General features: G+C 43.2%; 1 protein-coding gene across 1 annotated transcript in view; it reads right to left on the reverse strand.

Annotated features, from left to right (window-relative positions):
* Positions 1–14,598, reverse strand: part of XPO4 (exportin 4) — an 84,904-nt gene extending 70,306 nt beyond the window's left edge. Inside the window, exon 1 of the mRNA XM_067289650.1 lies at positions 14,521–14,598. Within this exon, the coding sequence (XP_067145751.1) occupies positions 14,521–14,598 (78 nt within the window). The remainder of the gene's footprint in view (positions 1–14,520) is intronic.
* Positions 14,599–25,223: the final 10,625 nt, after the last annotated feature.

Below are 25,223 nucleotides of genomic sequence, written 5' to 3' on the forward strand. Positions count from 1 at the left end.
ATATGAAGTTATAGTTAAGGCTCTTAATGCAAACATAACTTATTTCTTGATCTCCACATTCACTGTGCTGAACTTCCAAAGCACAGGCAAGGTGTGAAAGGCAGTTCTGTTTAGCGCATGTATTTCTATAAAACGCCTGGCTGACACCAATGGGCCAAATCCACAGAATGTCCCTTGATGTCAGTAAGGCTCTACAAAGCAACAGAAAGTCAATCCATTGAGACTCGATAAAGCTCAATCAAGACAGAACAAGCAAGTGAGACTCAAAATGGAAGATAAGGACAAAGATAACATAAGTAACATTATAACTACACAGAATAGTTATGGTAAAGCTCATTGGTCCCAACTGTTCTAGACCATTTAATGTTAACAAGTAGAATGAGTTTGCTTTGACTTCAGCACGAATGAAACATCACTACTGCAGTGGTACTAAATATATGTTACTAAAGGATACAAAAACCCTACAGTGGCCTTGCTACCACTGCAATCACACTCGCCCTGCTTCCTGCTCTCCCTGCGTCCCTTCTCTGCCTGTCTCTCCAGAGCTGGAGTGAACTTGGCCTCTTCATCCAGCAGCAAGGAAGAGAAGGGTCGGTGGTAGCAGCTCAAGCTTTCCCCTCAGCTCCAGCCAACCACAGATGCTTCTCCCTGTCCCCAGCAAGGCAACATGGAGGATCAGTGTGCCCTGAGCCCACTATTCTAGAAGGTGGGAAGGAGAAGACAGTCTCAGCATCAACTTACACTGCAGCCTCCACCGCAGGGTGAATTATCCCCATGAAAGGTCCTGGTTCTCCAGCAAGATTAGATCAGCTGGCAAGCAGGATGTTGGCAAGGAGGGAGAGACCCTGACCCATCCACAGCCCCTGAAATCAGGATCACAACTTGATGGTAAGATTCAAGTAGCTCATCTCTATTGCTCATTTCCGTACCTGCAACACAGCATAAACATGGCTTACTACAAAAGCCAGAATTGTGACAGCGGATTTCAAGACAAAGTTTTAAGTCAAGAAGGAACTCTTGTGGCCCCTCTTCTACTAGACCACAGATCATAATAATGCTGGCAATGGCCCTACTGATTTTTTATAAGCTCACAAGTTGAGATGCAGACAATATATAACCTATTTATTAGGCTCTCTGTACAAACACCATCAGCAACTTCTCTCCCACCACAAGAGAAACTCTAATCTTGTTATCCCCATGTGAAAAAAAGTCTCATCGTATCTATTTTTTCCAGACATCCAACTTCAAATTATACTTGCTGAAATTACAGCTATAACCACCCACTGTTGCATGGGTGACATTACTTTTACTCATAAGTACTCAATTATATCCAGTTCATACTACTCCCTCTGTATAGCCTGCCAAACTGAAAACTAAAGGTTGCAAAAGCATCAGATTGTGCAGCACACAGCTCTTGGTATTGCTATAACGTGTGCTGAAGCTACAGCAAATGGCCATGGACCTGTCAACTCATGGAGGCCAGTGCTCCTGCCAAGCACGGCGAGGTGCAGGGCTGGGGGGGACAGGGGAGAGGGGCACTTGTGCAGAGGGGAAACAGCGGAGGCTGGGACACGCACATACACCCCACTGTGCCAAATCGCGCCACTGAGAGCCTCGCTTCCCCGCCAGTGTCGCAGCACTGCTCCAGCTAAGAGCAATACCAGGACAAATCTCACCTCTCCTCTGCCCCACGCGTGTACACCAGCACAGCACTTGAAAGTCATCACCTTGTGAAAGATGTAAACAGAGACAATGATGCATTTTCATTTCTGAGCTTTAGCCTTTGCCTTGTATCAAAAAATTGTTTCCTCCCACTGAGTTAATGAAGACAGACAGACACGCGTGTCATTTAAGCTTCCCCATCAAAAATCAGTTTTTAGCACTTCCTCCTCTATAAACCTTTCTAAAATTTCAAAACCACCATTTCTTTCCAGGATAGTTATTTTGAAGGAGTTGATTAAAAGCAAGATAAAGAATTTGAGAAAGTTTTGAAAGTTTATCTGAATTTCACATTAAAAAGTCTCCTTTAGCTTAGTGTATTTTCAAAATGGCCTGGCCTAAAAACACCAAGCTTGTTTTCTTACCTTTTAACTGTTATCACACTAATGACAACTTAAAGACAAACACAGGAAAAATACACACAAAATACAATAACTGAATCCTGTAAGCAAATAGAAATGCAACTAGAGCAGCACGAAATCAAGATTTAGCCAAAAGAGAGCAGAAGATGACAGAAAGAAGGGCCTGAGGAGGAAGTACATGCACACACCAAAGCCAGCCTACAGGATAAGGAAGCAAGGACAAACTGGGAAACTAGAAAAGATTTTGTAAAGTGAATAACTTCTTTCACTCAAAAGTAGCAAAATGATGGACTTAGACTGAACACACCCCCAAAAAGCTCTTTTTCTTAGCATTCTGTGCATTACTGGGAAATGACAAAAATATATGTAGAATTTTACATATATTAAAAGATAGGAGGTCATTTATTTTCATCCTACTTTAATTAATTTTTTCTGCTCTTGCAGATACAGGTTGGACCACATGTTACTAAAGCGAATTGCATCATCTCTGTATTCATCCTCCATCTAATGCATAGATGGGTAGACGCATAGTACATATTTTGAGAGATGCTCTTCTAAAAAAGAACCAGGAAACTACAGGCCAGTCAGCCACATCTCCATCCCTGGAAAGGTGATGGAGCAGCTCATCCTGGAGGAGCAGGTGGAGGAAAAGAAGGTGATCAGGAGTAGTCAGCATGGCTTCACCAAGGGGAAATCATGCCTAACCAATCTGATAGCCTTCTCTGATGGAATGACTGGCTGGGCAGATGAGGGGAGAGCAGTGGATGTTGTCTGCCTAGACTTCAGCAAGGCTTTCAACACTGTCTCCCATAACATCCTCATAGGGAAGCTCAGGACGTGTGGGCTAGATGAGTGGACAGTGAGGTGGATTGAGAACTGGCTGAATGGCAGAGCTCAGAGAGTTGTGATCAGTGGCGCAGAGTCCAGTTGGAGGCCTGTAGCTAGCAGTGTCCCCCAGGGGTCAGTACTGGGTCCAGTCTTGTTCAACTTCTTCATCAATGACCTGCATGAAGGGACAGGGTGCACCCTCAGCAAGTTTGCTGACGATACCAAACTGGGAGGAGTGGCTGATACACGAGAGGGCTGTGCTGCCATTCAGAGAGACTTGGACAGGCTGGAGAGGTGGGCAGAGAGGAACCTCATGAAGTTCAACAATGGAAAGTGCAGGGTCCTGCACCTAGGGAGGAATAACCCCATGCACCAGTACAGGTTGGGGGTTGACCTGCTGGAAAGCAGCTCTGCAGAGAAGGACCTGGGAGTGCTGGTGGACACCAAGTTAAGCATGAGGCAGCAATGTGCCCTTGTGGCCAAGAAGGCCAATGGTGTGCTGGGGTGCATGAGGAAGAGTGTTGCCAGCAGGTCGAGGGAGGTGATCCTCCCCCTCTACTCAGCCCTGGTGAGGCCACATCTGGAGTACTGTGTCCAGTGCTGGGCTCCCCAGTACAGGAGAGACATGGCACTACTGCAGAGAGTCTGGTGGAGGGCTACAAAGATGATTAGGGGACTGGAGCATCTCTCTTATGAGGAAAGGCTGAGAGAGCTGGGCCTGTTCAGCCTGGAGAAGAGAAGACTGAAGGGGGATCTTATCAATGTATACAAATATCTTAAGGGAGGGTGTCAAAAGGATGGGGCCAGACTCTTTTCAGTGGTGCCGAGCGACAGGACGAGAGGCAACGGGCACAAACTGAAACACAGACAATTCCATCTGAACATGAGGAAAAACTTCTTCACTGTGAAGGTGACAGAGCACTGGAACAGGTTGCCCAGAGAGGTTGTGGAGTCTCCTTCTCTGGACATGTTCAAAACCCGCCTGGACGCGATCCTGTGCAACGTGCTCTAGGTGACCCCGCTTGAGCAGGGGGGTTGGACTAGATGATCTCCAGAGGTCCCTTCCAACCTCAACCATTCTGTGATTCTGTGAATTTCTTTTATGAGGATGATTTTTTTTTTCCTTCACATACATGCATACACATTTGGGGGTTTTATTTAAAAGAGAATCCTTTAAAGTTAGGTGCCTGAGTTCACTCTAAGACACCTGGACAACTTGCCTAAATTTCAAGCTCTGAACAGTCCTGGGTTCCCGATACTTACTAAGAAAAAGATGATGAAGCAAAGAGGGCATAATTGCTTTATTTTATTCCTATCACTGTTAGAGAGAAAGTTATTGTAATATGAACAGGAGAATAGCTCCAAGAACAGTATTGTCATTTCTCTTAATATTAGAACTTTTGTATATTAGAACTATTTTGTATATTAGAACTATTTTTATAGTTCTTGCTAAACAGTTCATTACCCTGAAGCTATCCAGCATCTGCTCTTAATCCCACTTAAAACAACCTCACAAAATAAAGACTTTGTAGCTAAGCCTCCCTAATTCTCTCAGGAAGAGGTATGTTTGGTTTTTGGGTTGATTTTGCTGTTGCTGTTTTTGACAGGTAAGGAAAGTGCTATTCATGTTTTCTTCACCAGAAAGGGAGGAGTGTACTTATTTTGTAAACTGATTAATACATTTCCTCAATAAGGATGCAAGACTATTTTGCTATCTAGGAAGCTACCAAAAAAAAAAGCATGGTTGACAGAAAAGTCAAATAGCAGCAACCTAAAGCCAATATTCTTGGCAAAATAAATAGTAAAAGTCAGTGACTCAAGAGATGATAAAGCTGAGCTACCTTTGAATGGTTACAACCTTAAATAAAAAAGAGCATGATCAGCACAGAGAATATCCAAAGCCCTGTTTGTGCTTAAGAAGATCAGTTAGAGTTTTAAAGTAATGCTTTTCAGCCACTGCTTTAACAACCACAGACTCAGCTGTAAGACACCTAATATCAGACCAAACATCCTGCAGCCACATTTCTTGTGCAGACACAAGGCCCTAGTCCTGTTGCAACAGAAATACAGATCCCATGGATCAGGTCTCCCATTTTGGGATCTCCAGTTACTATATGTATATGTATGTGTGTGTATGTACACATATATATGTACACACACATATGTGTGTATATATACACATATGTGTGTACATATATATATATGTACATATATGTGTGTCACACATACACACACTGTGGAAGAGTCCTCATGAAGTCTGCCAGTGACAAAAGTGTAAAACATACCTGTTAGGTGACTGGTGTAACACCAGAGCAAACTAACTGAGCTGCTGAGATGAATAAGGAACTGACTGAACAACCCCTGTGATGCCTAGACCACAGATCACCAATATAAGCTCAAGTTGTGACAGATCGAGTTTGGGGAAGTTCCTCCAAAAACCCCAAAGGAGGCCCACAGCAAAAATTGGCAAAAAGAGAAGATGACCCTGTCTTGGCTGCCTGCCCAAGGCACAGAAGCTTCCCATGGGACCCTGGTCCGGAGAGGGCCCTGGTGAGCGAGTACTGCCGGGTGGCCGACAGCACAGGAGCCCTCCTCTTCCACCAGCCAGGCGGTGCATGGCAGCATGACTCCTCTGGTGCTGCCACGTGGCAGAAAGGCAGGATTTTTTTGTTTTGCAGTAACAGGTCAGTGTGTGAGCGAGCCAGCACGGTTTGTGCCTGTAATGTCTGCTTCTTTGCTGTGTTAGGCTAGATATTGTTTGCATATAATCTGATCACTAACACTACAATTAACAATAATAGTTGGAGAACTGTTTTATAATAATAAAGGATGGTAAAACTCAACACTCCTTGCATTAGTTGTCACCCAATTCAACAGCTGATCTCTGTGCAAATCAGTGCCTAAGTCCCAGATCCACAGATGTCCTGCTGCATACACCAATGCACCAAACTCTAGTATACCCAACTGCTGGATTTTGAGACTCTATATTAATGAGGTTGCAACCTGTTGTATCAGCTGTCTCTGCCCTCCTTTACTTGTTGTTAGAGCCAGAAATCTAACAGCCAGGATATTTACTTGGGATGTAAAAGAGTCAAGTTCACGTTGTTTCCAAAGCAGGATGAAAAACTACTGGAACATGGGTCACCCACCTTGGTAACTTACTGCTTCAGAATTGACATTTGCCTCATCTTGAAAAGTTAATTGTTTAAGAAACCATCTTAATATAAAAAACTTTTTAATACGAATGTATCCACCCTGAGAGTGTTAGCTCTGATGAATCGACTTAAAAAAAAAAAAAAAAAAAAAGTTAAGTACTTTCTCACTGAAATTACCTATTTATTTCTGAAGAACAGGAGATATAAAGTTAAGGAATATACCAACCGCTCCACTACAGCCTTCATTCCATGCTACAGTAACTCTCCAAACAGCAAGAGGCATTACAGCCTATCTCTACCAGAAAAACAGAACACTTCTGTGAAGTATATGACAAGACAAATACCATACAACTTTTGTATAGCTCTTTCTGTTAGCAGATTTCAAAACACTTTCACAAAGGAAGCTGGTATTATCCTTTTGCTTTGTTACAACAGCATCCTAGCCCAAGGTGACAGCAGCGGGCAGGACTGACCCTTCCAGGGCTCCAGGACTGTGGGTCCATGACAGGCAATAAAGTGATGGAGACCTTTGTCCAACTTCGTCCCAACTACCCAATTTCCTCTCCACTCCTAGTCACACATTACTAACATTACCTCATGCTAGCTTTGGCATCTGGAAGGTCCTTCCATCAGTCAGTTCTGGTTTAGGCTAATATGAAAACATAGCCTAGGTCTGTATCACACTTACAAGCCTGGGACTGTAAACGTCCTCAACCCTAGCCAAGCCCTTGGAAATACTGCATTCAGGATGTCTCAGAGATCACTGTCATAAATAGAAAAACTCCACCACAAAAAACATTTGTACACTTCATTGACTTCACAGTGACACAAAAGTCACATGAAGCATTCAAGAGACTCTATGGCAAAGCGTATTTGCAAACCTTCTACAGCTTTGCCTCTACCACTTTGCATAGCTACACATAACACAGCTGGATTGCATGAAGATAAATACTGAATTTCATAGTTTCAACACAAACCATGGGACATCTTTAGCCCTTCTTCATATATATTTTCATAGTTCTAGAGATTTTGAGGCCGGTAGGGACCACTAAAACAACTTATCTGATCTCTCTCATTCACTTGCTCCTATATTGAGCCAAATAACTTTCTCAAATATATTTTCCACACACAAAAAAAAGTCTTGATCTGAAGACAAAGAAAAGGGGTATCTGCTACTTCTTAAGTGATTTAACAGCATAATTTGACCAAAGTTTCCTTCGGCAGCATAGGCATCTGCCTATGTCATCTCAGTCATGGTAGTAAAATTGTTTATAACACAACATAGCGAAAATAAACTGGATTAAGAACCACCTTTTTTCCTCCTGCATCACCTCATCAACCCAGGTCACCACGTAGCCTTACAGATTGCTGTACCAGCACAAGCAAGGGGTGGCAGAGAGCGAACTGTATAAATTGACATTGTTACTTTAAAAAAAAAGAGTTCAAATTAAGTCTAAACACTGCTCTGTACTTACTGAACCTTTCCCTGCAGCTATGCTGGGCTATTCAGAAGAATATACAGTGACCTCTGAAAAACAGCAACTATAAAGCTGAGCTACCCTGTGTTCTGACAGAGCCAAAGGCAGCACTGTACAACTGCTGCTCATCATTAGGTCTCAGAAGCAAGTTTTGGGTCACCCCCAATTTTTCTTTTTTTTTTGGGGGGGGGGGGCAAGGAGAGGGGGGCAGGGGTAGCAGGGAGAAGAGGGGGCATTTAAAATATATCCTCCTCCCTGCTTCTTTCACTCCCTATTCCCATAACTACACTGTACACAACAGGATGTTTTAGACAGACTTTAAGGGGATGAAAAAAGAACTAGAGACCCTCTTTGATGTCTCCTCCTGCTCAGACCTGACCCTCCCTTCCACACCACACCTCCCAGCACTTCTGTTGTTTTACACCACTCAAACACCCACTCCAGTACACATCAAAATTGGTTCAGCACTTCCCATCTTCCCTCCACCAAGGCTGCTGCAGGCAGCAGTTCCACTCCCTTTTGTTCCGAGGCGGCCAAGGAAACCAGGGAAGCAGCAAAGCAGATGGATATGAAGAATATACCTTCCACTGGTAAAAAGGAAAAGGGCACGATTAACAAAATCCAGAATTCTACCCCTACATCAAGCCAGGACATGGAAGTGCAAAACCACTCTTAGGTATACCTAACCTAGACGGACTTTTTAGTATCAAAACATGGTCAGAAATTTATGGAAAAGAGTACATTGCTTAGTCGCTTGTGACAACATCAGCTCAACTCAGTAATCAAGAGGACCTCCTCTATTCCTCCATATGGAAAGCTGTTAATTAAATAATGAACACAGATTAGCATAACAACTATGAGACTCTTAAGAAACGGCTAAAGGGGAGACAGCAGTAGGTAATGCCTGAATAAGGATTATACAGATGGAGTTACTGACTAATGGAGCTCCCCAACGGACAGTTCTAGGAGGAGACACATAGTATTTTCATTAACAACTCAGCACAAAATATGGGAATACGCTAATGCAACACTGACATGCCAAATGCATGTGAAATATCACTCTGATTCAAAAAGATGAACGCCCCCGCTGTGAAACAATTGGGAAAAATCAACTCCGAGAAATGCGAAGAATTCCGTTTCACTGGAAGTGCAGTTCACCAGATGCTGCATCTGCTTTTTGAAGGTTTCAGACTCTGCATTGATCCCTGCGTTCCTGTTCTCAGCTTCTTGCCCTCAGTACTGTGCACTTCGGGTGTGCCCCACACACAGCGGCTCTCAACTCCCAGCTAAAAGTTTCATTAGGGTGCCACGCGCTGGATGTGCTTATCCCAGGCTAGCATCTGAACTCTGGGCCTGAAAAATGTACCAGCCTTACCAGTTCTCAGGCAAAAGGATGAAGAACTGTACCTACATAATGATGGACTCTAAGTTAATTAGCACCACTCCAGAAAAAGATCCAGACTGCGTAGGCATAGTCCTCTGAAAGCATCACCCTGCTGCTCTAAAGTAATAAAGAAAAGCACAATGTTAAGAAAAATTAGGAAAGGAATATAGAATACAAAAAAAATATAGTCATACCACTATGAAAACTCACATCACAAAAGAATGCTGTTCTGGTCAATCCATCTCAAAAATGGTATCATAAATCTAAAGTAGTATAGGGTGTCTCCTACGTGAGAAAAAAAAAAAGATCACTAGATTAGGACCCTTCAGCATAGCTAATAGACGACTGGAGAGTGAAATACAACAGCTATAAAAATCACAGAGGGCGCAGTGCAAGAAACCCCCAACAATCATTTGGTATTTCTCATAATTCAAGAATGAACGAATGAAAAGATCAACAGGCTTCTATCAAATAACAGAATGTATTTTTTCAAAAACACCTGTGAAACTCATTACTACAAGACACGTATAATATAAAAATTAAGAAAATAAATATATAAATGCTTTCCAAAAAAACAACTAGGCACATTAATGGAAAAAAAGTTCATCGACAATCATTAAACACGATGCTACCTCAAGCTCTTGAAATTGCTGAACTCAAAGTAAATTGTATACCAGTGAAAGGATCACTATATCACCCCCATTTTTTAGACTCTTTCTCTAAATCAGCTACTAGAAGCCATCATTGGAAACAGCACTCTCAGCCAGGCAGATGTTTGGTCTAACCCAACCATTACGTATGCACAGATCCAGCTGGTTATACCTGGTAACGACTTGGAGGACTTAAACAACTCTTCTCAGCACAGAGAGATCATTTGCCTGGATTACTTCCAACAGGTAATCTACCATAACAAAATTGGAGCTGGTCCATCCCTTCCTTTCACTCTTACTACTATAGAAGCTTCATAGTCTGAAAAATTGACCCACAACGAAGACAGACCACAATGAGAAGTTGAACTTCCTTAAAAAGGAGCTTTGTTATGGTCTTGTATTCCAAGAAATGCAAGTTTAAAAAAATGAACATATGTAAATTTCCAGGGTAGATGATACAAGCGATTTGTTCTTGAATTTTAGGGTTACTAATGTGCTCCCCTACGCTCTTACTTTATAAGCTTATTTCACCATTTGAAACAGAAGTTTGTTTGACCAGTGTCAGACCATCCAACTTTACCTTAAATGTCCATCAGAAGGCCAGGATATGCCACAAACTAAGAAATACGTCAAGAAGATGCTAATGTGTGGAGGATTAGTTTCATCCCTTCCACCATCACCCCCAAAACGGACCACAGTTAGACCAGAACATTCATAAATTTGTAGAGAAGGGAAGTCTTCTGCAGCCTTTGCTCAAATGTTCTTGACCTCAGTCTATTAACATTACCCAGAAGCATATGGCGTAGAACAGTTTAGGATGAAAGCGACTTCTGGACATCACTTAGCCCAACCCCCTGCCCAAAGCAGAATTACCTTCTAAGTTAGATCAGGTTGCTCAAGGCCTTGGTTCAGTCAAGTTTTGAGCATCTCCAAAGATGGGTGATTCCACAGCCTCCCCAGGTAGCTTGTGGCTCTTCCTAATCACACTTACTGTAATTTTTTTTTCCTCTTCTATCCAGCTGGAATCTCCCTTTCTGAAGCTTGTATCCTGTTGTCTTTTCACTGTGCACCTCTGAGAAAAGTCTGGCATTTCTAATATCAGGATAGTCTGAGTCAGCAAAGAAGTTTTACAGCGAAGGTAGAGGATACAGCTGAGCCAGTCTGACAGCTCACCACTGCCAACTCTACGCTTCCAGCAATCTCATTGCCGACCCCCACTCATGCTAGCTCTGCAACTTAAATGGCTGCACAGATAGTCAACTCATCTTGTTAAACTGACAGAAAACTATTCCCTTGTTCAATTTGTATGTCAGCTTAGCAATATTAATCTGTTCAGCACAAGGCCACGGCAAGGGAGAAAGTGGGAGCTGCAGACAGGAACAGGACATGCCTCTTTGGGGGGGGGGGGGCGGGGGGGAACAAGCTGTAGCCTGAAACTTTAGTCTTAGGCTTCACTGAAATTTATTTAGCAAATGACATTCCATCTGCTTTAATAAACTGCCAACACCAACTGTACTAAACAGTCCTATGTATGCCTCTAACTATACTCTAACTTCACCCTCTCACATGTGGGACGAGGTTTATGTTTCTTCCCTTGACAAAGCAATCCATGTCTTCTCTCATCCATGAGGACAGTTACTAAAACAGTGCTTAACTAATATCAATTATATTCAGCATTAATTACCACCTGAGCTAAACAGAACATAACTGATAAGAACCATTTACATTTGGGTAAGGGACACCTTGCCATATGGAAATGGAGGAATATTAAATTCTCTTCAGATCATACAGATGCTGGTGTACGGTCTTCCCAAAGCCAAAGTCACACAGGTTAAAGGCGTTTATCGGCCTATGGCACTAAAGTACAGAATTTCAGGTTTTAAATTACAAGGTGATATGGAGACCTGATTTCAAATAAACACTGTTCAGCTTTGTTGGAAAGGAAGTAACTACAAAAAAGTGCATACTTTTTAATATAGCAAATACACTTATACACACCAAAGACAAGTTACAGGACCAGCACTCAAAGTCATATTTGGCAGCTAATGACTATTCAAGCTTAATCTTTTATAACAACTCTTCAACTTATGCCAAATTTCAGTCATTTTCCAAATTATGCCTTTTGAACATGGGCCACCTAGAACCTGTTGAAAAGCATTATTGGTAAGAAAGGGTAAGCATTTTTATATAGATATAAGAGAAGCTTGGTGAGAGGACAGACTAAAACCTTCCAGGTCATCACACACTGCAGGTCAGGGTTTGTAGAGTCCATAAAGATCATCAGTTTGTGAGGTCAGAACAAGTTTGATATACCTCATATACCTGATAAGTAAACAATAGTTTTCCAAAGGAAACCTCAACTAAGACATAGCAGTAAACATGAGTTATGAAAATGCTTGTCAAAGATTTAGAAAGATCAAAGTAATTCATACTTACTCTCAAGGAAAGTTAAACAGATTCATTTTCTATTTTTATTAGCATGTCCGAACTCCTCTACTCGATTATTCTCCCCGTCACCCACCAACCCAGGCTCAGGATTTCAGCTGAGATCAAGACACTCCCCAACATGCCTCATCCTCAAATACTTTGCCCCACTTTTGATGCCTCTGTAGCAACTGTACTTTGCAGAGATTGTCAGTATCATCTTCCTCATCTGACATACTAAAACCATCTGTTTCCCTGAATCTGTCTGCCCCTCCCTACCTAGTTAAAACTTCTTGCTGTCTATGGTCTAGAACATTCACAGTTCTGCCCTTTTCTATTTCTTCAGATATCTCTCCACTGCAGGGCACCCGCCTCTACTGATGGTCTCCGTTACTAGCACCAGGTTGATCACCCTCACCCAAGTCCTCAGATTTTTACAGATACACCTACATGATCCCATCAATTTGTTTCACCAGTTGATGCTTCCCAACTGCCACACACACTTATTGCCCCCACCTCCAAACACACCTTTTAACCAGATTTTAACAAACACTTAAAATAGTCCTCTGGCTACACTAAATGAAGATTAGCGCTGTCCAGGTGCAATCCTGCACTAAGCTTCAGCCCATGCGTTTCCATGGTTGGTAGCGAGAAAGACCAGCGGCAGAGAGCGTAACCCTTCCAGTCACTGCAGCCCCGCATCTAGCTTTGCAAAGCGACGCAGCAGGCTCCTGGACTTTCTCCTCTCCTCTGTCACAACAAAGACCTGATGGTTCTTAAAAAACTAGAAACACAGAGCAACAACCCCGAGCAGTTTTCACAGCTCTTCTGGCCGACCCTTCTTGAAGCCTGATTCTGAGCTTCGATAACCCTCTCCATTTTCACATAGCTTCCTCAGGAAGAGGGATCTAATTCTGGTCAGTTCAGTGTTGTTATGGGACTGTCAAGAGCAGCAGTGAAACACAAGAAAAAGCAACCTAACAGTTTTCATACTGTTACAGGCTGGAGGAAGAGGAGAAGCTAGAAACTGCAGCAAAGATCCTAAGAATCACGTACTTGCAGACTTAAGACATAATTTTACCAGTAAGTCTAGCACCTAATTTTCAACAGAAGTACAAGCACTACCATAAAAGTCCTGCATCTTTTCACTGAATGAACATTTTTATTTATTTAAACTCCACATCCCATTTCCCTCTCTACGCTACTAAGGAAGCTATGCCAACACAAGAAATTTTCAAGTTTTCTAGCATAGATGCAAAACTTTGGAGAAGCCACTCCACATAGTGTCAGTTTGATACTAAAAACTATATAACCACTGGCTTCCTTCCCCACCCACATTCTATGCCATCGTAATACTTATTACATATTTCCTTTACACAGTCAAGTACTTCTGGTATTTAGAAACACTTTTTTTTTTTTTTTTTACATTGAGAAAAACAGATATTATTAGAATGTCTAATGATCTGTGTGGGTAAACTTTGCAACAGCATATATGAAACATTAAAGCAACTCAAATCTTAAGACATATCATGATTTGCATACTTAAGCTTTTTCTATATGGAATTAATGCTTGCTGCAAAATTATCTAACTTTAGTTTGTTTTTGCTTGGAAACATATTCAACACTTTTCAAGCTTTGATTTTGCAAGAAGTAACAGATGCACATACTTTGACGAGGATATCCCTGACTGAAGCTAATTCCCTATCACTTTACAGTCTGCCCTCTTAGGCTACGTCCCAAACTCACAATCACGCAGGCTCTAAGCAGGGGTCAATTACTGATACTAAATAAGCCTTCCTAAATATTTGTTTGGTTCTTTTCGAACTCTTTTAATACTGACAGCTTACAAACTTTAATTCAGCTGAAACCTTGTATTTTGGTAGGATAAAAATGAGTTTTGCAAGAAATTCTTTTGGCTAGACATTTTTTTGAAGATCTGCAAGTAAGACCTGTAAATAACACACATCAGCATGCAGCTTTTCATTCAAAAGAATGAAAGTCATTTACAAGCACATAAGACTTCACGCTTTTAAATGAATAGCTGCTGGAGGCATCCAGCTCCCTGTAACAAGTCGCTGTGCTCTCGGCCATGCAGCTTTCCCGTGCAACCGCGGACACGAGCGCCGGCAGGGCAGAGCGGCTCGGCCCCGCGGCGCCCCCATGTGCTCCGCCCGCCCGCCCGCGCCGCCGCCACCACCGAAACCCGCTCGGCGGCGGCTCCCGCCGCGGGGAGCCCGGGGCCGGGGGCGCGGGGGGGCGGCCGGGACGGCGGCGGCGGGCAGGGGACGGCGGCACAGGGGGGAGCGGCGCGGCGGGCCGGGCCGCGGCTGAGCGCCGGCAGGGGCGACCCCGCCGCCGCGGGGCGAGGAGGAGGAGGAGGAGGAGAAAGGGGGGTGGGGGGTTTGGGGGCGCCGCGCCGCGCGGAGCGGCGGCGCGAGGGGGCGAGGGCGGCGGCGGCGGCGGCGGCGGCGGGCGGGGCGGGCGGGGGCCCGGGGCCGGGGCGCGGTGCCCCCTCCTCACCATGAGCACTTTGGCCGCGTTCTCCAGCTGGGCGATCACCTCGGGGGCCCCTCCTGCCGCCGCCGCCGCCGCCATCATGGTCTCTCTTCAATGACGCGCCATGCGCTGCATTCTGGGACGAGGCGCCCGCGCAGCCAATCCCGGCCGCGGCGCCGCCCGGCCCCGGCCCCGGCCCCGGCCCCGGCGAGAGGAGGCGGCGGCGGCGGTGCTGCCGCCGCAGCGGCGTGAGCGCTGGCCGCAGCGAGCGGGGCCCAGCGCGGCGCCGCCACACACAGCGCCGCGCCGCGCCCCTTCCCCTCCCGCCGCCCGCCCTCCCTCCCCCCCTCCCCCAGGGCGGGCCCGGGGGAGCCCGGGGCGGAGCGCGGCCTCGCCGCCGCCCGCCGTTGGGGGCCGCCGAGCCGGGCCGGGCCGGGCTGGCGGCGGCGGCGGCGGCGAGGTTCGGCCGCTGTCCGGTGCACGGAGAGGTTTGGGGGGGGGGGGAGGGATTCGTGTTTAAAATAGCGTTTGGGAAGCGGCGGGGAACGGGGAAAGTGGTCCCTGTCGCTCCCGGTCAAGCTCCAGGTGAGAAAACCGGCCGCGGCTGAGAAGTGACCTCGAACGCCGTGTTTTTCTCGTGACTCCATTAGAGCTCCCTTCGCGTTCCTGGATGTGAGTGACACGGTAGCATCGCCTCTGAAAAATACGCTGGGGAGAAAGTTGTACGTCAGTGGAAGCTAAAGGACTCTCGGGCTGCATTAGCGTTCATTTTGGCTTAGGAGTTTGCTTTTGAAACAAATCTGATGGTTTCTGCTTCCTGCACTTAGTTTGCGCAGTGGAGCAGACTTGGAGCACGCAAGCTTCGATAGCTTTCAGATGAAACTGAAGTGGAAGATCTGCCACTGCTGAGGAATATTCAGCCCAAAGGACCAGACTGCAGCTACGTCAAAGCGTATCCCTCACAATACCGTGTGGATCGGCATCAGCTGTTTTGCTCCACAGGCCCTACTACTTTTAAAGCAGAGTAGTGTTTCTGAGTGTAGTTCTTCTGTGCTCCCAACTTTGAGAAGACATGAATTGGCCTCTCTTGCTGAAGTTATGCAAAGTTCAAAGCGTATCAACTGACTGAAGAAGTGAGGGTCTTGAATGCTCACAGCCTGTCCACACAAACTAAGTGTATATTCAGTGCTTTCATGCAAGTGAATACAGTGCAATAGCCAATGGCAGAAGAAGCGATCAAGGAATTAGGACGATGAGAATAAATATGACTTATTTAACACTTCAGAATGAGACTCAAAAGTGTCTCCCAAGAAACAGCAGTTTTCACTGTTGAAGATGTGGCCATGCTCAATACTAAGCAAGATTAGAAGTAGTGATAGAGCCACATAAAATTTTGTGTTTTATCTAGCATGTAATTTAATTCATGCTGAGCCATTAAATGTCTTTCAGGGTAAAGTTTAACTTCACTATTGTAGCATTTGGGGGAAGATTAGCAGGGCCACAGTGAAAGGAGAGAAGAGACGGGTATAAGAAAAGTTGAACCAGCAGTCAGAGATGGAGGAGTTCACAAGGAGTGTACTGTGACAACACAAATCCTGAAATATGTTTATTGGGCAAACACTGGGATGTACAAAGAGTCTTGCTCTAAAGAACAGTAAAACAGAGCTGAAGACTTAGCAGTTTGTGTATAAAGAGGTCACGTCAAAAAAACTAAAGGGTATCAGAAAAGATATTTTAAGCAATTCTGTGTTCAGTAAAGGACTACTTCAGTTGAATACTTCTGTGCTTGTAGGTTGTATTCAAAATGAGATCGGCTACAACTTATTCAACATGTTTGAAGATCCTCCGTTCTTATGTGCACTTGTGTGTTTAGCAGCACACCTGAATAATTATGGGAGCAATAGAAATAGCATAGACTTGATCAGATTGGAGAGGGCCGTAAGAGCTCTCTAGATCAACCTTCTGCTCAACACTGAATTCAGAGTAGGTTGTTCAGGGCTTTGTCCGGTTGGGTCTTGAAAACCTCCAAGGATGGAGAGTGCCTAACTTCTCTGGGCATCTTGTGGGAATTGTTGGTGATCATCATGGTCAAAAGTTTTTTTCCTTAAAACAGAATCTTCCCATTTTAGTTTATGACCATTGCCTGTCTTCTGCTACCCTGCACCTCAGTAAAGAGTTTTGTTCCATCTTCTTGATGATCAAACCAGACTGATCAACCAAAATTAGGTTCCCCCTCAAGCCTTTGCTTCTCTAGCCTGACCAAGCCCAGTTCCCTCAGCATCTCCTTAGAGGACTTGTGCTCCCACCTTCTGACCATTTGGTTGCCCTCAGCTCAATTTTTCAACTGCACTTTATCAACTTCTTTTTCATACTGGAGGGCCAGTACGGTATTCCAGATGTGATCTAACAAGTGCTGAGTAAAGAGGAATAATCACTTCCCTCAGTCTACTGGCTACATGCCTGTGACATGCCAGTATGTTTTTACAGAGGCAGTCTTGCGTGCTGCCATGGCACATCACTTACTCATCTTTAGCTTGCTGTCTGTCAGGGCCCTGAGTGCACAAATAGGCCTTAATTGCCCAAACGCCTCACCTGGGACTTCAGTACATGCAGTGCTGTAGGTACACCTGTGCCCGGTCCTGTCTCCTGGTGTCTTGGCTTATTGATTTGCCTTCCTGGATGGATGCATGGTATAAGGGTCTGTGTCTCCAGCACTGTCTCATGTGTGGACCTTGTCTACAGTTTTGTCTCTGGCTCTGTCTTTTGCTGTTCCTGACTGGACCCTGGACCTGACTTGTTATCTCACCTTGTCTGGGACTCTCGACAGGACCTGTCATGGTCACTAACCCAGCCCTCCACAAATCCTGTGGGACTGCACCCTGGTCAGTGAGGGCACTGCCCTGCCTGTGCTGTGCTCAGCCTTCGTTATTGGCTTGTCCACCCTCATGGAGCAGCCCCGTTCTTGTTGCTCCCTGACACGGTACACCAGGACCTCCTGATCCTTTCTTCAGTCAGTCCCCAGTCTGTGCTGTTGCAGTGGCTGTTCCATCCAGGTGGAGGACTTTGTATGGCACCTTAGGATCCTGTCTGCTTTTTCACTGAATAAGCATAATGGCTTGGTTAATCTGTATCTTCCCCTTCTTCCCCTAAAGTTGTTTGTCTGTCATCTGAGCATACCCTGAAGGGAGTATGTTAATTAAATCCACTTTCTTTTACAAATCTATACAATATTTGCAGACAAGAAAATCTTGCATTTGCCATATTGTCATCAAATGCATATTGCCTATATTTCCAGTGAAAGGACTGAGCAGAGTAATCTACTGCAGTAAAAATGAACATGTTCAGATAGTCATGTTCTTTTCAGTCATATTACGATCTTAATGTTCTCTTGGCTAGTCTTAGTAAAGCTGATTGTTCATTTATCTTGTCAGAGGGAATACTGAAGCTATTTCTGCTGCTGACTAAAAATGATGCATCACATTCTTCCTTAACACTTCCCTCTTTTGTGATGTTAATACTCTTAAAATAGTTCAAAGCTGTTGGACTCAGGGCTAGAAAGAGTGATAATGGTAATGGAGCCTGCGCTTCCTGCTTTAGCTGTCCTTGTCTGTCTTCTTTTCTTCCACAGCTGAACGCATCCAACTACTGCTAGCTTTAGTCAAAGATTAAAATGTTAATGAAAATGGGCCAACAGTTTGTAGTAAAACAGTCATGAATGAATTTGGTTTTGTTTTTCTTTTAATATGTGTTGATCAGATGGTCATATACCACACCTAGTAAGTAGGAAAGATCTGTTGTAGTTGGGAGCATCTGAGAAAGCCTAAGTAAGGAAACAGAAGTGGTGGAGCAGTAAGTTAGGGTAAGACAAGGAAACCAAACTCAATAGGGAAATGGATCACCAGTATGAAAGAGCTGGCTTTTCACACGTGCCTAGCAGAAGTCTGGTTCGGAGTGGTGGCTCCAGTACTAGCTGTTCAGGTTGTGGCAGTCTGTGATGCTCATCTCAGTGACATAGGAGATCTCACTCCCACCAGCGTGAATTACTTGACAGAGTCACTTAAAACAGTTCTGCTTAATACCTTCAGGTACCTTGGCTGGGTATCTGGGTATTCATACAAATGGCTTAAGAGTTACATAGCCACGTAAGTCACTGTTCCTCTCTTAAGCAAAAGCACCTGCCAAAATTATTGTAAACAGGCCTGGTAGCACTGCTTAGTGCTACTGTTCAGTACTTCCCATTATGAACTCATTTCTCTATTGACTTTGAAGTTGGGTGAAGTTTACAGTTTTGGAATATAGCTGTCTGTGCAAGATATCTGTTACAAGTTTAAAGAATATGTATACTTAAGCCAAAATCATAGTCTCTTCTGAGAACAAAGCAAGAGAAAAATGCAAGATTGAAGTGAAGCTTTTGTAGAAAGCCAGTTTATTTGGAAAATGGGTTTAAAGTTTGAGAAAGCAAAATTTTGATTGGAAAGTATCTCTTCCATATCTGATAATCAGTCCGGTTAAATTTAAACAAATAAACTGAGAAGGTTCACATATATTTGATTTGATAAAGCCAATGTAGTCGGAAGATTTCCCTTCTCAATGAAAATTCATCTTAGTGTTCACAGAGGACCTCAGAACAGTCCTTTCCCTCGCAACTCTCACATGTGATGGGACTGCACGTCTTATCCTCCAGAGTATGCCCCAGCCCCTCACGGCTTTTGCCTGTGGCTGAAGTCTCCACAGTCACCATGCACTTTGCCCTTACTACCACTTTCTGTCAGAACACAAATAATGCTACGCTTCCCCTTATCACCCACCCCCTCTTTAGTACATAAATAAAGATCCAATGATAAATGAGGTACCTGTAATAGAAACACCTTGTCTGCAGGAGGAATCTTACCTTTCTGGACAAGGATGCGCAAGATGAATCCAAATGATTAAAAGAAGAAAAATTCTAGGAATTCCGGAGGGCAGTGTCTGTCCTCGCCTCTCTGTTCTTGCATTGCTCTGGTGAGTGACTTACACCAGACTGTGTTTTTACTGTGTTTCTGATGTTACTGGGCTTGACTTGCTTTCTGGAGTCCATTTGTAGAAGCAGTGAAGATTTACAATTGCAAATGAAGACAATGAGAGCTTCATTGGAGTAATAAAAGTAAGCTTATTTGGTGTCTGAACTATGGAAGAAGAATGGAAGAAGAAAAGAGTTCCTTTACTTCAGGTTGTCAGTGCTCTAAGTTAGATCATTAGCTCTTCAGTTGATTCTTTACAAAGCAACACACACAAATGCTGCAAAGCTCGACTAGTCATTCAGTTTTCATTACTATAGCTATGAGCAAGTCTTAGAGTTTTTAGTTTTGTTAAGAATGGAGTTTGACTAAGAATGGAGTGTGTCATAAGTGAGGTTAATTGGGAAGAGATAATAAGTACTTAAGTGAACAACCTCTGCATTGTAAGGCAAGGTTTTACTGAAAAGATGGTATGAATCATGTAACTAGTGTATACACACATGGAGATACAGAAGACAGGAATTATGTTATGGAGCAGCAGTGCATTGCGTAGTTATCTGTGTGCCGTCCCTATGGCACTGTTCAGTGGGGAGCAGCCACGGTGCCTCCAGAGCAGCAGCTGAATTGCCACAACAGGCACTGTGGATCGTTCCCTCACCAGACTGCAGAAGGGGAATTCAGAGGGACATCCAAGTCATGCTCAATATTTATTAAACTAATATTCATCCCAAAGATTGAGCCACATGCCTTAGAACCTGGCTTTTCACATACAAGCAAGGCATTATACTGGGGTATATGTGGGTGATGCCAGGAGGCAAAAATGTCAGTGTAATAAAATATGTAGAGTAGCTGGATGGCCACAGTATTGCTAGACCTAGACTTCTGGCACCTTGTGACATATATTCCTGTATTTGAAATATGATAGTAAGAACATAAGCATTGTTTAAAACAAGTGAGAGCATTAATTGTTTTACAGGAAACTTGCTCTATTTGTTTTTGTATCTGCTTACTTTAAGTTTCTTCCTGGCTCTGCCTGTCTAGCAACCACTGTGTTAGTGAGCACTTAGGTATACTGAGAAAGGGGGAGCTGAGGGAAAGATAACAGTCACTAAGTTTAGCTATTTTGTCCTTCAAAGTTATCTTTAGGATTTTGGGTTGGTTGACTAGAACATGTTGCTTAGAATTCACACCTAGAAGTTTATCAGTAGTAACTTGCACTAAGTATGGGAAAACATGTTCGTGTTTTCCTCCACAAACCCCACCAAGTTCCATGGTATTTGGGAACACTTCACTGGTAGACTATGTGGTAGGATGATAGTTTAAACCATCCTGTTTCATGTTGTCCATAACAACCACTTAAAAATCTTCATGCAGCAGATATCTGTGTTCAAGCACACATAATGCCAACTCAGATTGCCAGCTTACTGCCTCTTTCATCTCACACTGTTGCGAAGGCAAGCTCTTGTCAACGCAGAAAGGATCAACGCAACACCAGAGTATTTTAGGCGACCGTCTCTAGATGTGTATGTTTCATACATGTCATTCAATCAAGATTAAGTCATTCTTTTGTTTAGTGTAGGCTATTATACTGACGCTTTAGTCTCTCCTCTGTGAGATCATTCTGTTCTGGTCCTGCTTTAAGGATTCCTGTAAAGGGCTTCCTACTCCCAGTAGTTTATCCCTGAGGCCATTCACTTAGGAGGTGGCTTGTCCTTCCTGTCAGTAGCTCACAAGTTCAGCCAAGTTCTCACTGGCCCTATATAAGAGCAAAGACCTAAGTCAAAGTCCTAAGCAAGAGTTTCAGGTAAGACCTAACTGTCATCTCGCTGCCAGGAGGATTGGTGGGCCTAAGTTGGATGGCTAACTCTCCCTGTGTGTTATATGGGTATGTAAGAGTGAGGTTTGGAGAAGCTGACAGGTAAAACATCTGCTCTAGGTAGCAGGAAGTGCCAAAGAACCGTTTACAGCTTAAAAAACACACATGCACATGCACGCACGCTTGTTTCACTAGCTGTAGAAATCTTGTGTTGGAGACACAACTCTCCTATTTTGGAGGTTTTCCATGAAGCAAGCTGAGAACTTCTACCCAACAATTTTTCTGCTGGCAGCAGAAATAGCATGGAGTATTCCCAGGTTCTTGCATCATATATGTATTTCCTATTTTGAAGGCACTTGAAGTAAAGTGAGCTAGTAGCTCAGCTGCCCTTATTGCCATACAGCTGCTGTAAGCATGTGCCATGTAAAGAATCAATGGCAAGAGCAAAGGAAAGGTCCGATAGCGAACGTATTTGTTAGATATAGGCTTCCTAAATGTGGTTTACTTTTGAAGTCATAACAGAAATGTGCAACAGGACTCATCATTTAATTTGTTTGTATTTCTCTTCCTTATCCAGATTAGGCAAGCATTAGAAAGTAGCCATCCTGCCAGTTACAGGGGGGGGGACACACAGGCAGAATGATGGTTACATAGCACCAGTTGTCTTCTTCAGCTTGGGGTCTATAGCTTGCACAAGTTCCCTGAAAACCAAATGGCAGAGTACAATGCCTACCCATGCTTATCTTAGGGATGAGGAGATGAAGATATAATTCAGCTTTGGCAATTCTGGAATAAACTAGGGTTTTCAGAGGATTTTTTGCTCCCTTTCCTTGAATTGTACAGAGGAAACATAACAGTGTGCCTCAGAAGGAGATTTTAGGGTGACAGGTTAGTATGAACTGAGGACATCACTCTTACTTTCTGTGTTAACCAGGACTGATAGCTACTATCACTATGGTTTTGAACCAAAGTTTTGCCTCAGTTTTGCACCAATTTATTTGCACCTCCCTACTGGCATCTCCAATGCACTGCAACCTCTGTTAAAAATAGACTCTTCTTATGTTAGTCTGAAGCAGATTTGACTGCTTTATTGAAAAAAATAGTATAAATTTTCCTGGTATCTTGAGACATTAGAAAAATCCTTTAGCAGCTCCACTTATTCCAGAGATTATTAATATCTTCCGTCTGCATGGTTGGTATGACCAGATCTGTGACAGCCTAATGAAGTCAATGAGGAAAAAAAGGTTGTATGTATGACATGATAAATCAGAAGTGCCTTACAGTTCCAAGTCTAAGCCCCACACATTGCAGAGAGGCGTGGGTTAGATCCATGCATAAACTGATTGTGCCTGAGGTGAATTAAGTTTCTTGTTCTCGCATCTCTTGTTGAATGCTGTTCCAGATTCTGACTTTTCGTAGTTGTAATCCTTCTGTTTTCCCGCTTATTTACTTCCACTGTATTTACTTTCTGGCACAGGAATAGATATTGTTCTTTATCATAATTAGATTTTCTTTCTTCCTAGTGTTTATTCTAGGTATATTTAGAAAGTCTTGTTGCCCTCATTCTTTATTTTACCAGTTCATGCAGAACTAGAAGAGCTTTCTTCCTCTAAATTCTGTCCCTTTGATCGTGCTAGCACTTCTGTTCTAATATGAATTGATCTGTCTCAAAAAATGACCAGCAGAATGGGTAAGTAAGTGGTGATATTCCAGACTAGGTTTTACAAGGGCATTGCTTTTTCAATAGCTCTGCTGGAAATATGTTGACCAATGTTGTAATATTGCCTTCACTAGTTCCACATCTGCATCATTTTAGTGGCTTAGTCATCTCCAAATCATCTGATACACATGAATAGATTATAGCAGGAATTTTAGGGTGTTAATCCCTTAAGTTTTACAGAAAGAAACTTCATTCCATTTCAATTATTCCATGCATCAGTCATTTGGTTTTCCCTTTTACAGTTCTTTTAATGTTCTTTTTCTGAATGTGCCTAAAGACTGTAGATTTCATTAGCGTACTCTACTTCTTGCTCTCAAGCCATTTGTAAAAGTATTAAAATTAGGTCTATTTATAGGCTTTCCACCCCTTGACATGCCCCTTTGCAATGAGGCCTATGTGGCAGAATTATTATCTCTATTTTTCATCATTAACCCCTCAAGGACTTCACTGTAGAGTATCTTAGCACTAGAATCGGCTCTGCTTAGGGCAATTCAAATAAACAACTGTAAAGAAGTTCCTAATCCTCCTAATAAATTCCTAATGGGAATTCCATTTTTCTCCATCTTGCAGGAGGGTCTTGGAAGTCTCAAGCAGTCTCAAGTATGCAAATTTTAGATGAACCACCCTCTCCAGAGTTATACCTGCATCCTGCATCCCATTTCTATACTAAACTGCCATTTATTTATCCAGCCCTTCCTGGCAGGAGCTCTCTGGGACCTCAAGCCAGCCCCTCCACAGCTGTTCAGAGCCCTGACCCTGCTTTGCTTTTTTTGGTTCAAGGTCTGACAGGGTAGCAAGCAGGTATCTCCATGGCCAACCCTGTGACTCCAGCTGAAGAAACTGGTCAGCAAATCCATTTACTGTCACTCTAGCTCTAGTATCTCAATGTGGGAGAACTAGGGGATAGACCTTTCAGGCTGTTTTTCCTAGATTAGGTTTTCCTCTGGACCCCCAGACTTGGTTTTCAAATTCCAGAAGGTCTATAGGCAAGTCTCTGCTTCCCTCTGGTTTTCCAAGGGAACTTTGCAAGATCACAGGTCTTCCCACAGATATCTTACCCTATTCTGGTTAGGTTTGTTGCCCGGGAAGTTGCCAGATAATCCCAGGTGACTACAACTGGTTGTTTTATTTTTCTCCATTGACATCTTTCAGATGCTGTCCACCCTTTCAATCGGGTCCAGCTAGAATATGCTTACTCCGCTGCTGAGACACGAGACCTGCTTTATGGCTCCTAGAAGCTGCTACTGATGAGAAAATGGGAGGAGAGGTATTATTGGATTGATCTTTATAGCTGCTAGAAGCTTTCAATCAAGACCAGTTGACTAATACCTCTCCTCCCATTTTCTTGCCAGTACAATCCATTCCAGTTTTCTCTCTAATCCCTTTCTATTCTACCCATCTTAAGCTTCTCTAGTTAAACTAATAATTTACCATGTGACAATGGAATTACTATTTCTGAACTCCAGAAAATTAAATCTGGAATAAAATAATGGTTTGATTATTTTTTTGTTCTTCAAAATAAATGCATAGATATACAGGCATTACCATTCTGGATTAACCCTTATATAGATCTAATACTATATCATATGTCTAGAGCTGGTAAGAATGAAATGCCAAAGAGGAAGGTGAAAGTAAATGAGCAGTTGGCAAATAGGGACTAATCTGTCCTCAGTGTATGCTGGCCACATCTTTCATAGTTGAAGGTACACCTAGAATAAACTATTATTTCCAGAAAACAGAAGATCTACATCTCAGATGGTTTGATCTTCATGAACAACTCTGGCAGCTTAACCCAACTTCCTCTAGATTTTTCTACCTATTATTTCCCTTTTCAGATGGTAATATATTAAACAATACTGAACTTAATACACAACCTTGAAGCACCTTTAGGTTTTCATATTTTAACCAGTTCATTTTTTTATTATATTATTTGACTTCTCATTTCAGGACCACTTAATTTCTTAAATAGCCTCTTATTAAGAAACTTGTCAAGGCTTTTTGAAAATCTCAATGAATATAAATTCATTCTCCCTTTTCCATCATTTTATCACAACCTTTAAGTAAAGCTATGAGATTACTGGAATGTGATTGTTTTGCACAGAAAACATGCTAGTTAAACTTTAGCATGTTGGCTCATAATTTTCTAGGCATTTTTGCATTCTCTCTTTAAGTAACATTTCAACAAGTTTGTCAG

This window comes from Apteryx mantelli, chromosome 1 (genome assembly GCF_036417845.1).
Source record: "Apteryx mantelli isolate bAptMan1 chromosome 1, bAptMan1.hap1, whole genome shotgun sequence".
Classification (NCBI taxonomy): domain Eukaryota; kingdom Metazoa; phylum Chordata; class Aves; order Apterygiformes; family Apterygidae; genus Apteryx; species Apteryx mantelli.